Source organism: Prunus avium, chromosome 1 (genome assembly GCF_965620075.1).
Source record: "Prunus avium chromosome 1, drPruAviu1.hap1.1, whole genome shotgun sequence".
Lineage (NCBI taxonomy): Eukaryota > Viridiplantae > Streptophyta > Magnoliopsida > Rosales > Rosaceae > Prunus > Prunus avium.
The window spans coordinates 46,992,473-47,007,735 of NC_142284.1; the positions used below are offsets into that span (position 1 = coordinate 46,992,473).

General features: G+C 36.0%; 1 protein-coding gene across 2 annotated transcripts; it reads left to right on the plus strand.

The window, feature by feature from the left end:
• Positions 1 to 10,888: 10,888 nt before the first annotated feature.
• Positions 10,889 to 15,045, plus strand: LOC110771076 (eukaryotic initiation factor 3 gamma subunit family protein). Of its 2 annotated transcripts, XR_015832941.1 has the most exons (14): positions 10,889 to 11,456; positions 11,553 to 11,680; positions 11,792 to 11,912; positions 12,112 to 12,193; positions 12,271 to 12,341; positions 12,733 to 12,774; positions 12,876 to 13,000; positions 13,223 to 13,316; positions 13,868 to 13,970; positions 14,050 to 14,228; positions 14,306 to 14,411; positions 14,521 to 14,607; positions 14,718 to 14,856; positions 14,952 to 15,045. XR_015832941.1 is itself a non-coding variant. In XM_088247049.1 (13 exons), the coding sequence occupies exons 1-13, from the start codon at positions 11,332 to 11,334 to the stop codon at positions 14,802 to 14,804; spliced, it is 1,350 nt and encodes a 449-aa protein (XP_088103175.1). In that variant the 5' UTR covers positions 10,890 to 11,331; the 3' UTR covers positions 14,805 to 15,045. The 2 variants fall into 2 exon arrangements, 1 of the variants encoding a protein (XP_088103175.1); XM_088247049.1 differs by having other exon boundaries at positions 10,890 to 11,456; positions 14,718 to 15,045.
• Positions 15,046 to 15,263: the final 218 nt, after the last annotated feature.

Genomic DNA, 15,263 nt, shown 5'->3' on the forward strand with positions numbered 1-15,263 from the left:
TGGCGGAAATTAATCTCGAAAATTTCTCGCGTCATTTAATAATTTCCATAATTTTTTCCTCGCGTTATTTAATAATTTTTTCAGCAAATAGCTTTTGAACTTGTTCCAAAACCGTTCTCAAGGGTCAAACCCCAGCTATAAGCCTACTCTATGTTACTATTTTAAAACCATTTTTGGAATACTAAAATAATTTTCTAATAATTGAAGCTATTTTAAAAATATATTATGATATGAAAAATAATTTTAAAGTCCACAAATTTTTTTAAGATAACTAAATATAATTAATTAGTATTTATTAAATTAATTAAAATACTTAAATACTAATTATTCATTAAATAAGAATAATTAAAACATAAATAATAATTAATATAATTTAAAAAGTCTAAGATATTACTTAATTGCAAATATTAAACTAAACAAACTAATTTTGTATAAAATAAAAATAAAAAGCAAAGTCCACAAAATAATTTATATTTATTATTTATTATTTATTAAGTAATTGATGAAATTAATAAAATATTTAAATACTAATTATTCTCTAAAGAAATAATAATTAACACATAATTGCTAATTAAAGTAATTAAAAAAGATTAAGATATTACTTTTAAAATATTCGAATATATTTACAAAGTATAGCCACGTGATATGAAGATAAGTTAATGTAAAATCCTTTACTAAACAAATAAAAACAAGAAACAAGATAAAAATGACATGTTGATCATTCAAGTGGAAGGAATAATTTGTAATATCAAACAACAATTGAAATACATGCTATTTAGTGACTAATTAATATTTTAATATTTTAATTAATTTCATAAATTAGTTGATAAGTAGTAATTAATTATTTTAAATTATTTTGTGGACTAAAGATGGCTAAGATATTACTTAATTTCATATATTAAGCTAAAGAAGTTGGCGAAAGAAAAAACTTAAAAGAAACTAATTTTATATTTTAAAAAATTATAATAACCTCTCTTGACAAAATTTCACCGATAAAGGTCTGTGCCGGCAAGACTTTGTCAGATTAGACCTCTCTCGACGAAATCTTATTTGCATAGAATTATATTCATTGAGAGAGGTCTAATCCGATAAATTTTTGCTAGTATTGTTTGAAGAGAAGTTAATCTAAAATCTTTTGCTGAACGAATATATTTACAGAGTATAGCCCTTTTTTTTATAAATAAAATAGTATAGCCGGATACTATTTATTAAAACAAACAAAAACCAGAAACGCCGCATGGCTATACTATTTTATAATAAAAAAGTTAACAACATCGCTTATAGCCGCACACCTATACTATTTATAAAAAACAACATGTGTCAAAATGGGTATAGTCGCGCGACTATACTATTATTTTTTACAAACATTAATACAACCGAGTATAGCCGACCGGCAATACTATTTTTAAACAAAAATTTTAAAAAACCGGGTATAGCCGCACGGCTATAATATTTATATATATTAATAAAGACCCGCCTAGCGTCTAGGTGCCATGTGTCAAAACAGTAACGCCGCATGGCTATACTATTTTTAAATTTTTTTTAAAAACCTAGTATAGTCGCGCGGCTGTACATTCATTCATAGTTGGTAAAATATGGAACTGGAAAAATACGAATAAAATACGTACGTGTCTTATTTGGCAAAATTTTTGCAAATTACAACTTAAATGTTCATCCATTATATATATATTTTAATATATTTTATTTTATTTGTATAATACGTGAATTTTGTGTGAACATGAAAAATACGTATGTACCTGTATAATACGAGTATTGTATGTTTGCTTTTTAAAAAATATGAACTTTATCGAGTCTTTAAGACGTGTGCAGAACACGAATGTATTATTGAAAAATACGTACGTATGTGTATAATACATTATTAAACGTGAAAGTGCTAAATTGTTTATACGGGTAATAACTCTGGAAAAGTAAAAAATCAAAAGGGGACAATAAAGACTCAAGTAATGGCCTAACAGTAATGGATAATGCTCTAAACTATTCTTATCGATAAACAAAAATCGGGGAAAAAATTTAAAAGAAAAAAAGGATCCCACTTATTTTTAAAAAAGGCTTAAATGTTAAAGTGGTCCATGTGTTTTACACATTTGGCAAATTTAGTCCCCGTGTTTTACTCCATTAACCAATGTTGTCCATTATGTTAAATTACCGTTAAAAAAATTCATTAAAGTTTAAAAATTAATAATAAAAAATTGTTAAGTTTAGTTTATAATATTAATACTGTTGAGGCCCAAAAATCCAGGGGGCTAGGCCCAAGCTTATTCTCGGCCCAGCACAAATGATTAATCGCAAAAGGAACTCGATTAGGGCATAATGGAAATTGTAGGATACGCCTACACAAGCCACGGGCCACGCATCACGCCAAGCAAGCATGCCAAAAACGCAACGGCTTCATAAATTCGCACCCATAAACCTATCCGGTGCCATTTAATTCGATGTTGGTTTAATATGGTGCAATAAAACTCGGGCACAAGCGCGACACATCAACACGCGATGCCATCATGCCATGCTACAAGCTCAAGTGGGCCCAAGCCACGTAATTATCCGGGGCTTGCTAAGAAGGTTGTGGTATGGATGGGTACGAGCGCTCACGGGGCCCATTGAGGGACCGAGGAATGGAAGTTTTAGGCCACTTGGGGGCACTAAAACTCAGGCCCATTCCCCGGGCCCAAGTACATGGGTTAGCATGAGAGAGAAGAATGAGGTCCAATGCCTTAGGAGAATATCCCATAGGCTGCTGTAGTACTTAGGAAAATCCACGGTAGTTAGAATGCCCAAAAACAAATAAGCCACTTCCAGCAGCTGGACGAAAGCATGCGGGCCGCTGGAAAGAAGAGCATCAACAACCCCAATGCTATACACAAAGCCCAGCCCAGCGTTTCATAAGAAATTCAACATCGAGCTCCACCCATATCAGAACTCCCATGTGAGCAACAAGGAACCATCGCAAGAACCAAAGGAAACCCATGTATGTAGAAGAAATACCCAGTGGACAAACAACTCCCTCCATCTCTCTTTTCCTCTGTGAGTTCCATCTTGAAAACTGATAAGAAAAGCAGGTGGCGCCTCACCCTCATGGGGGAGGTCCAGCTGCGTCAAACCCTTGGAACCATGAAGGGTTCCTTACCCATGCGCTTTGAAAGGGAGAAATTCACCAAAGAAGATATAGTGGGACGAAACAATGAAAGATGGGGAAAAACTAAGCCAAAATTAGGGTTCTTCGTGGCTATAAAAGAGGACATTAGCTACCCAGAAAACCAACCTAGTTTTCAGAGCTCGACCAAGCTTTGTCAAGCAATCTGAAACTTACTCAAGCTACCCAATCTTCTTCCTCCGTTGTTTTCCTCTTCCCCTAAGATAAAATCCTTCTAATTTTTCTCTGCCCTAGTGTTAATTTCTGTCCTCTGTAGGAAGCTCATGCCTTGCTCTCTCTCTCTCTCTCTCAAATTGCTAAACTCGTGAAAGCTGAGCTCCTATGCCACAAGCTCCTCACGCTAAGTCATCAACGAATTTAATACATTCTTATGGTCATTAGTGAAAAGAACCCAAACGCATTCTTCTAAGGCCTCAACAAGTCTTTTAAGAATTCTTTTGGGAGTCTGGTGCTCGAACTCAGGCTTCAGGAGGTTCTTTTGTTCGCTTTCCTCTTACAGCAGCCCAAGCCCATTCGTCAGGCTGCTGGAACAAAAAGACCCCCACAAATACAAATCACAAAATAAAATAAATAAATAAGAAATTATGGAAATCCAACAGACTATGTATCCTTTTTCTCTCATGTTGCTGCCGCCACCCAACCCAACACCACAACCATCAGTTGCCTGCTAATATTGATGTTGAATCTTTATTTCACTCATATTTTTGTGGGGGTGGGTGGGATGGAAAAAAGGAGAGAGAAAGAAAGAGGAAAAAGGGATGGAGGAGGGATGGAGGAGTTGTGGGGTGGGTAGGTAGGATAGATCGGAGAGGGAAGGGAGGGCTCGGGCCAGATTTCTTTATCCCTCCAAGGGTTTGTTGGTTCATAAATTTGTGCCCCTCACCTGTAGTGGCGGAGGTAGAGTTTGATGTTTGAAGAGAGGGGGGGCACAAGCTTAAAATTATGAGATTTTTTTTTTATGTAACCTATGCATATACTCTCCATACAGTAAAGGAGATGAGAAGATGGAAGGGGGGCCAAGGCCACTTCAGGCATGTGAATAGCTCCGCCCATGCTCACCTAGGCTAGGGCCCGATTCTTTGATGGCTTCTCCAAGAGATAACTCATCAAGGAAACCTTCAATTGTTGTACTCATGATATTTGTTGATGCTAAATCTTGAATAGATAGAGATGAGTGCAACTTACAAGTGGGATGGACGATCAAGAGATCGATTGGGTGTTGGATGCCGATTCTTCCTGTCCTTGGATGCTGATCCTGAATAGAAGATAAGCGAAGCTCGTAAAGTCTATGGAACCGGTGTGGAACCAGCCTAAGACCCTCCGATGCTCGAGTAAGATTGTTTTTAAGAGCTCTTGCTGTTGACTATATAGTAGTATAAAAGTCAAGCTGAAAAGTCTTACCCCTGTATTGTAGTGGGAGGGGCATACTTATAGAGGGCATTTAGTATGCTCTTAGCGCTCATTTTCGATGTGGGACTCGTGGGAGGGCCCTATGAGGTTGACACGAGTCCTTAGATATTTCAGGCGGGTGCTTCGAGGTTGATTCTGCAGAATCGGTAGGGGATACCGATTGTAGGCTGTGTTGGGCCCTGTAATGATCTTTTGCTGCTTTGAGACAATATCATCAGTAGCCTATGCCGATTGTCCGAGGCCTTGGGTGCTTGGGCGAGTTTATGAGATCCACGTGTCGTTGTACGAGTGGAGGGTCAGATATGGTACAAACAATATTAAAAGGTCGGGCACTTTACTGCAATGAATGTGAAGTAGAGCAAAAGAATCAACAAAAAGTAACTGAAGAACTTGGTTGCCATGTAAGGATTCGACAATTGAAAAACAGAGATAGTGAGAGAGAGAAAATAGGGTGGTGGCTGGGACTGCTCATGGTGGTTGTGCTGTGGGTTGGGTGGTGGTGGTGGCATGAGAGACGGATATAGAGGCTGCCTAGTTTCCAGATATTTTTTTAAAAAATTTGTTATTTTAATTCATATTTGTTTTCTTTGTAAATAGAACTTAATTATTTTTAAAATTTTAAATGAATTTTTTAACGGCAATGACTATTTTTAAAATCCGGTAAATTTTTGCCGGCATGATTTGAAGAGAAGTTAATCTAAAATATTTTGTTGAACGAATATATTTACATAGTATAGTCGCACGGCTATACTATTTATAAAAGACAATCTGTGTCGGTTACACTATTATTGTTAGAAACATTAATAAAACTGAGTATGGCCGTCAGCTATACTATTTTAAAAACCGGGTATAGCCGCCCGGCTACACTATTTATATATATTAAAAAAACCCGCGCTAGCGCCTATGCACCACGTGCCAAAAAAGTAAAGCCGTGCGGCTGTACGATTTTTTAAAAAAAAAATTAAGGAAAAACAATTATAGCCGATCGGCTATACTATTTTTAAAAAAAATTTAAAAACTGGGTATATCCGCGCAGCGATACTATTTTAAAAAATTAAAAATTAATAAACAACGAGTATAGGTGAAAAAAAAACCAAGTATAGCCACGCAGCTATACATTCATTCATAGTTAGTAAAATACGGAATTGGAACAATATGAATAAAATACGTATGTGTTTTATTCGACAAAATTTTGGCAAATTACAACTTAAATGTTCGACCACTATATTATTTTTAAATTTTTTTAATGTATATTATTTTTATTCAATAATATGTGAGAATTATATGTATAATACATGAATTTTGTGTGTCTTATTGAAAATTTTGTAATAAATACATGTATTAAACATGAAAAATATGTACGTACCTATATAATACGAGTATTGTACGTTGCTTTTTAAAAACGTGAACTTTACCGAGTCTTTAAGACATGTGCAGAACACATATGTATTATTGAAAAATACGTACGACTATATTTGAAACAAGAAACAAGATAAAAATGACATGTTGATCATTCAAGTGGAAGGAATAACTTGTAATATCAAACAACAATTGAAATACCTGCTATTTAGTGAATAATTAGTATTTAAATATTTTAATTAATTTTATAAATTAGTTTATAAGTATTAATTATTTATTTTAAATTATTTTGTGGACTAAAGAAGGCTAAGATATTACTTAATTTCTTATATTAAACTAAAGAAGTTGATGAAAAAAAAACTTGAAAGAAACTAATTATATATATATATATATAACCTCTCGTGATGAAATAGTAAATAAACTAATTTTATATTTTAAAAAAGAAAAAATAACCTCTTCAGATGAAATTTTTGTCAGCATAGACTTATATTCGTTTGGAAAGGTCTAATCCGACAGTGACATGAAATTACTTTGATGCCATTGTCCCACAATAACATTGAAGTCCAACAGTGACATGAAATTTGACAGGACCCGACCCAAATTCCACTTTGAAATCCGAGCTGAACCATGTGCGTGTCCGACACCTGGTGGGTGCTGGGCACGAATGACTAAATTGCCCTTCTAGCTAGAGTTTAAAGTTTATTTCAAGTTCGACTTCTGCCGAAAATTCGACAGATTCTCCCCTGTAATTTGATCATTCCCCAAATTCCCCCTATACAACAAGTAATCTAAGTATCCCCCTTTCACTCAACATGTATCAAAAATGGAATCCATACAATCAAACATACGTCACATATCAAAGTCCAAAGATACTAACATGATATAATCAAGACAGGCTAAGCAAAACAGTACATGTACAAATAAACGGGGCTGACATATACACCATACTCGCCACTTAATGAGAATAATATCAGGTTAGGCTCATAGGTAAGGATGATAATAAAGAATTTATAAACTTTCCTCAAGTGTTGAAACTTCTCAATCAACCCCTAACAACCTCAACAAATTTTCGAGTGCAAAAGAAATACCTTAGTTTTCTATTATAAGTCTTGAAATAATAAACATAAAAACTGCAGAATCTCAATGGCGTGAAACAAACTTTACAACCCTATCATTACATTGGGTCTTTTAAAATCAGATAAATTGTTCTACCAACTGAAATTGGTCCAAACCTTTGAAACAACATAAGTGCATTAACAAATTTCAAATTAATTTAACTGGACAGCTTTTCCATAATCACTTGATCTTGTGGTTGCACCTATTAACTCTAGGTTGCCTACGTACCCCAAACCAGGGATCAAGCAACATGTAGTTCTAAAATATATACTTTTCAACTTTTCCAATTTCCCAGAACAGTTCATGCTCAGAGCATAAGCAAGCCACTCACTGAACTTCCTCTAATTCATAAATCAATTATGTTTAACCGGCTTAGATTAATATATATATATATATATATATATATATATATATATATATATATATATAATGAAAACAAAGATGAAAATAAAAATAAAAATAAAAATAAAAGAAATAAAGAGTAAAATAATCAACTGCCGAAAACGCTTTTATCCCTTTCTTCGAAACTTACATATATATAATACCCAATTATAAACACACACACACACACACACACATATATATATAAAGATTTATAATGAACTTATTATAGATAAGTAGGAAAACGAGAAAATTTATTAAAATAACATTGACCACGTCAAAACTTAACTGGAATATATATATTTTCCTCTTTTCCTAGTAAAATGAACTCAAAACTTTAATTCTCTCCACCTAGGCGTACCCCCATGTCTGATTCGTCAATTCCGTTATTACTGTCAATTCCAGTATTATTCCATCAATTCCATATATCCATAAATTCCATCCTCGCATGCCTTGGAAACACAAAGTTAACCGAGCTGCATTCCTTGCAGGCCGCAGGGGACCATTAGTCAGCCTGAGCCACATTTCTCGCACCACACGATTCAGGCATTCCTGAAACTCGTGGAACATTATTTATAAATGACAAATTGTTTTCAAAGCAACCAGGGGGTACTCCTGTGGTGGGTTTGAAAAATCATATCCAAAACTTGTCACAAATTTTCCCTTTATTCTACAAATCCATTTTCAATTACTAAGTATATGTATTAAATATAGACATGTATTTAAATAGTTAATTGGTTTGTCAATACGAGAATTTCTATAGGTTCTACATATTTTAATAGCCATGTCTTGAAAGTTTGGTTCGAATCGGACGGTCGGATTGATCACGATCGCATGATCGAACAGTTACGGTTTATTTACCCTAGGGTTCGCAATTTCGGGGTATCTGAGACTTCGATTCACGATCTGTCGAATCCTATACAATCCTAGAAATACGAGGTACAACTTACGTGAATTTGAGTTCGATCCAACGGTCCGAACATATCAAATCCGGAAATCACACAATAGGTGAAATTCGATCAAGGCTCAGACGGTATCCAAATTAGAATCTGAGCACACCTACATGCTCATGACAACACGAACATGCTCATAACAACACGAGGATCATTTTAGGACAGAATGTAGCCCCAACACATTGCCCACGCGTCGGCAGCGCGTGGGTGGCTTGATCAAATTCTGGCGGATGGAAAACTTCAAAGTCAAGGGCTAAGCTTCCTATCCTAGGTTCAGGACATCGATTGGAGCCACTTTTGTTCTTGGGCCTACCCCGAAAAAATGGCCGGAAGTGGCCGAAATTTCAATTCAAAAACCGGCCAAAACTTTGATTCAAAAAATCGAAGTACCTAGGCTACAAATTGATCAATTCCTACCCAACCATCAGCTAGAGCATGGAAAATAGGTGAGAAAGCATACCTCACACGTCCAATTTGGTGGCCGGAGGAGAGAAAACGACGGCCGGAAGTTTTTGTCAAAAATCGGATGGTTTTTCATGCTTTCTAGCAAAAAAACGCGGCGGCTGGTGGCAGGAGTGGACTGGGTTGTGACGGCGGGACGTGGTCGGTTGTTTTGGTACCGGCGCCGTGGGTTGCGGTGGGCGGAAACGGTGGCTGCGTTTTTGTAGTCGGGGGAGAGGGATGACGACGAGGAGAGAGAGAGAGAGAGAGAGAGAGAGAGAGAGAGAGAGAAAGTTTTATAAAAAAATCTGATTCCTTGAAAAATTACGATTTTGCCCTTTTTAGTATCTTTATCGTATTTTACTCAATACAACTCGGATTTGAGCCCACTACGTGTCTACGGACTCATTTCAACGTGATCTACGCAATGGTATAATTGAAATTACCAAATTACTTTCCAATCAAAAAGTCAACTTTAAACCTTATAAATTATTCGCGGGGTAAAATAGTCTTTTACGTGAATAAATTAATAATTAAAAATTAATTAACTGTCGGGTTGTTACAAAATTACTCTTATGTCATTGTTCGACAATAACATTGAAGATTAGTTAACCCTAAATACAATATGAAATAAAAGGAATAAATAAATAGGTAAGTAGTAACCAAAAAACCTAACATAGTAAGCAACCAAATTCCTAACTAAATAAGGACTCTAACACTCTCCCTCAAGTTGGCACAAAGATGTTTCACATGCCCAACTTAACAAGCAAGTCATAAAACACCATACTTGACATCAACCCAATCAAACAATGTAGAGAAGGTCACAACTGTAGAGAATGTCTTGTCTAAACCATGAGTGAAAACAACTGACAAACCAAATCAAAGTTCGCAGTAAAAACATTGAAGTCCGATATTGACATGAAACTACTCTTATGTCACTGTTCGACAATAACATTGAAGATTAGTTAACCCTAGATACAATATGAAATAATTTGAATAAATAATAGGTAAGTAGTAACCAAAAAACCTAACATAGTAAGAAACCAAAATCCTAACTAAATAAGGACTCACTAACACTCCCCCTAAGTTGGCACAAAGATGTTTCGCATGACAAACCAAATCAAAGTTCACAGCAGAAACATAAGAGCAAACCCTAACAAATATGGCACATAGCACAACACATAAAAGCAGAACACAGAAACCCTGTGAGCACAACAATAGGTAAGTAAACATATTCAACAAACTAGGTTCCATAATGCGCAACATCCAACTTTTTACGATAACATCAACAATTTTCCACTTTCCAAATTGTGGATCTTTGGAATATGGGGCATCATAGTCACTAGTTAGGTAACCCAATTATCCTTGTGAAATAGCATATAGTTCGATCATCAAAGCCCAAATTGTATAGTTGGATCTATTCAATTTGAATCCCAAGGCTAGATTTGTAGACGATTCAGTATGAACCATCACGATAGGAGTAAGAGAAGTAGTAGGTGAAGTAGAAACATAAGTAGGTGAAGAAATAAAGGCATTAACATTTGGCATAGTGATGGATGGTAGGATGGAGGTAGTGGCGGCAATAGCAAGGTAGACAACGGTGGCGGGCTAGGATTATAGGCTAGGTGTATAGTGCAGTAGAAATAGGTAGTATTTAGGGTTAGAGGTTTTTTTATGTTGTAGAGAAAGATCGAAACACATCACCAACATCGACAATGACAAAAGAGAATTCCTCCTAATTTAGTGGAAACTTCTCTTCATTCCCCTTCTCTCCCTGAAGAGAATGGGTCATTGGAGCTAAGAAATATACAAAATCTTCATACGTCAAGGTAATTGGGATACATGAATGAACATATCCTTTTCACTCCCCACCATCCCTTGAAGAGAAGGGGATGAGAGCACTTAAATTGAAAGGAGAATACAAGCGCATTTCACAAGAGAATCTGGCTTTGATACCAAATCCAAGTCTTGAACAAAAACCCTAGTTTCCAAACTTGTTACAAAACCATTCTCAAGTGTTGAACCCTAAACGTATGGCTACTTTAGGGCACTTATGACTCGATCAGGCTTGGACACTCACATTACTCACCCAAGTTTTTACAATTAAGGTTTCGACATCAATCTTGGCTTAGTACCGTCCAGGCAAACATGTATCGCGACAATTTTTTTTAAGGATTTCGATAACAAACCACTTGTTAAACTTAAAATCTTCCTCAAGGCATACTCTCCACTAAACCCTAGCTAACTGTCGAATCGAGTTGGGGTTTTAAGGTTTTATTGATGGCTTCGTTTCAAAATTGTCTTTCTGAAATATCTGAGCCCGTCAGTCACTCAGACGCTCTTCTAGTCCCAGCAATGCATCTCTGATGCCTGTATATTAATAATTTGTGTTTTCAAGTAAAATTCTTCCCAGTCCGTTCTTCAATTTATTGAGAAAGGGATCCGCGGTAAGACTATAATAAGGGGAGTGTTTATTCAATATAACATAAAAGACTGGATATGTCGGAAAATAAGCCCCAAAGCGATTTATTTGAAAGCCCTAGATCGACCTGGGAAGGTTGCAGTGTCTTGCTTGACATCAACGACGGCGACCGTTTGGTTTTCGCTCGTCTCTCCGCCGGAGCGTAAGTCTTTCGCTCTCAATTTTTGCCCTCAGTCTTGGAAATTCACACGCATGCTCAGTTAAAATAAGCGCAGCTAAATGTGTAATGGATGTGCAGGACATTGAAGATTGGGAATAAGAATTGTTCTCTGCAACCCTTGCTTGGCTGCCCCTTTGGTTCTTTCTTTCGCGTTGAAAACGGAACGCAAGGGCCGTATTTGTCTCGCTATACTCCGTCCACAGAAGGTGTTGTTTTTTATTTCAAAAATTTCAGATTATTTTCTTTGTTTATTTTGCATGTTTATGGCAGTGTGTTCTACTGTAAAATTTAGTTTCATCTTAAATTTCATGTTCCAGGTAATAATGTTCTAGAAAAAGGTGATGGCCAGTCAACAGATGAGTTGAGAGATAATCGAGCATTAGTTGATAACAATAAAGCGCAAAGCCTAACTGGAGAAGACATAAACGAGATGCGACGGTGAGAACAAACTGTTCAAGGATTTAATTTGTATCTTTGCACACTTCTGATGCAGCTCTCTTAAAACTTGTGCACCACCTGCCTTATAATTTTTGGGATAAAATACATATGTTATCCTGCTTCTATCTATGTTCGCTATCCTGGCATATTATCTTCCTTCCGAGAAATGCTGACCGAGGCTGACAATTTTTTGATGCAGACTGGGTGCAACTGGTGATGAAATTGTTGAAGCTCTCATTGCAAACAGTGCGACATTTGAGAAAAAGACTGTGTTCTCACAGGTAAAATTAGACTATGTGAGTGCTACTTTCGTCTTTATTTGAGATAAGCTGATTTCCTGCCTGTCTGTTGTCTGCAGGAGAAATATAGGCTTAAGAAGCAAAAGAAATATGCTCCCATTGTACTTCTGAGGCGCCCTTTCACTAGAAGGTTACCTCTTACATTTGAATTAGTAGCTTCTCTGAAATATGTCATAGTTACAATTTGAGAGACACTTCCATTGAAATTTGGGATATTGGTTAATGTAAGACAGGAGTGTTCTTCCTGTAATTCTTGTTGGGTGTTTATTATTTAATTGGTTATTTTATCATCTAATGATGAAGTTGTTTCGGATTTAAAGCTATATGATTAAGAGCTCCATATAAGATGGTGTGGAATTTCCAAATAAGTGGAATTAGAAAATAAACAGGACACATCGCCACAAGCAGTTGAAGCTAAAAGAGTTATGAAGAGCCATACTATCTGCATTAACATTGGTTTGGGTGAGCCATACTATCTGAAATTCTTTTTACTGACTTGTCTTTCTTCTTGTTTCTCTCAGTATATGTGAGGCGTACTTAAAGAAGTATCCGACTAGGATTGGGTAACGACATAGCCACTTATGAATTTTCCTTTACTTTTGGTAAATGACTTCCTCATATTTTTTGCTCAGAATTTATGAATTACATGTTGCCTTTGATTCAGATTCTTGCGAATGGATACGTTATCTCTTCTGCTTTCCATGGCAAATGTCTCTGCAAATTCTGATGTCCTCGTAGTGGATATGGTTGGAGGACTTCTTACTGGAGCTGTGGCAGAGCGTTTAGGAGGTTTGCTATATGTTTCTTTTTTCCCCAAGTGTCCTTTACTATGTGTTGCTTTCAATTTATAATTAAAGTAAGTAAACAAGATCTATGGGTGTTGAAGTAGTGAAATGAAGTATAACCATATCCAGAGTAAAAAAGGAAATCTTTTTGTTGTGGCCACTTTGTGCAAATGCGACTATTTTTTTATGACATTTTGGATGTTGAATACTTCTGTATGTTCGACAGGGACGGGCTATGTCTGCAACACATACATTAGTGGCTCGCCTTATCCTATGGATATAGCGAGGATATTCAACTTTGGAGATGAAATTTGCAAGAGGTACATCTGCCTATGAGTTGCACTATTATAGGATATACAGTTAGATGAAATCCTGCTACTCTTTATGTATGCAGGCATTATGCCATAAAAGAAACAGAAGAAATCGGAGGACTGCAAATTGAATTAAGAAATTGGAGGCAAATCTTCAATTCCATGAAATTAAAGAAAATAAACTATTTTTTCTTTTCTTAGTTTAAAAAAAAATTGAAAATTGAAACGATATTTTCCAATTATATTAGTCTATCGACAAATGTTAATGTTATTACTGATTGTCTCTTCCTGGAATCTTAATTTCTGTTAATTGCTTTATTTTACGCTTTTTCCAAAGAAGATGTGCATCACATGGATTTCCTACTAGTGCATTATAAACCTAGGTTATGGTGTTGATTGTCATGCCTAGATAACCAGGGTGAAAATTCTTTATTCTCCAGTCGATTTGCCAAAATTATCATGGATCCCACCCCACCTACTCCGTGTGCACTTCGGTTTGCATTAATTTTTTGTACTTGACCAATTTTTGAGATATCTTTATATGTATGTTTTTGTTCCAGGATTGTGAGGTCTCCTCTCACTGATCTCGTCTCTGTGCAAAATGGTCTGCAAAAACCAGTAATTCAAGATTCGGACTCTTGTAACATGGAAAGTCAGTCAAATGTAAGCAACTCCTCATTTTTTGTCTGCACAATTGTGGGCTTGCAGTTTCTTAATTGTGTCAGATATCCTTTTTTAACAGGACCGAATTTCTTCACCAGTCAGCATGGAAGAAGTCTCTCTTGCATCTGAAAATGTGATATCGGATCTTATTCCTGAGTCTACCAGTTCTCCAGTAATCAAGATGTCCAAACCTGCAAAACTGGGAGAAAAAGCACCACAGGAAATCATCAGCTCGTGGAAAGAGCATGGTTTCTCTTGGTAAGTATTGTGGTTGCATGTTTAGTTTACTAGTTGAAAGAAGCATCTGGTTGATAAGGTCCACATTCTCTTTGCAGTTTAATAATAGCAGCACCAGAGCTGGATACTTGGAGCTTAGTTAAGGAGATCTTTCCACTTATGTCAAATTCAGCTCCTTTTGCTATTTATCATCAGTATCTTCAGGTTGTTAGCTTCAAATGCTTTATCATACCAAATTAATGATTTGTGTATACGGATTCTTCACTTCTTGGTGGAAGATTAAATTAAAACCACTATTGTCTTTAAAATGCAGCCTCTTGCAACATGCATGCACAATTTACAACTGGGAAAAATGGCAATTGGCATGCAAATTTCAGAACCTTGGCTACGTGAATATCAGGTTGGTTTGGTCTTCTTAATGCATCTGTTGGTTGTTTTAGTGTTTGTATGATGATTCTTGTGACGAAAAGATCGACCGATGTTCCTTTCTTTTTGAATAAATTGATGCAGGTACTTCCATCAAGAACCCATCCATGCATGCAGATGAATGCATTCGGTGGTTACATTCTCAGCGGGACCAAGATAAGTCCCAACTGATTCTACCTCTAAAAGAACTAAATCACAAGGCGTGAATTGCTGTTATATGGATGTTCGTGAGCAAAACCCACTGCGTCCAATATGTACACTAGCTTTCATTTTTGACTTATCTATAAACCTGCAAATACTGCTTTTTTTCTCTTGCAGGGTTTGCAATCTGTTGGTTGTGGCCCTTATGTATTTGTACGGTAATTTTTTGGGCCTAATGAGAATAATGATGGTGCTCTGTTTTTCTTGCGAATTTAGATTTTAAAGTTTATACCAGAAACCTATATCTGTTGTAGACTTTCATCATATTTGACGTGGAATGTGCTCGCCTCCTTTCAACCGAGTTTGAACCCCTTCCTCATCCATTGAAATAGTTTAAAATATCGTTCATGGTTAAATTAAAATAAAAATGTGAGCAAACTTTTACATTCGTATATCGTAAAGAATCAAGGCCAGAAAAAATTAATTAGA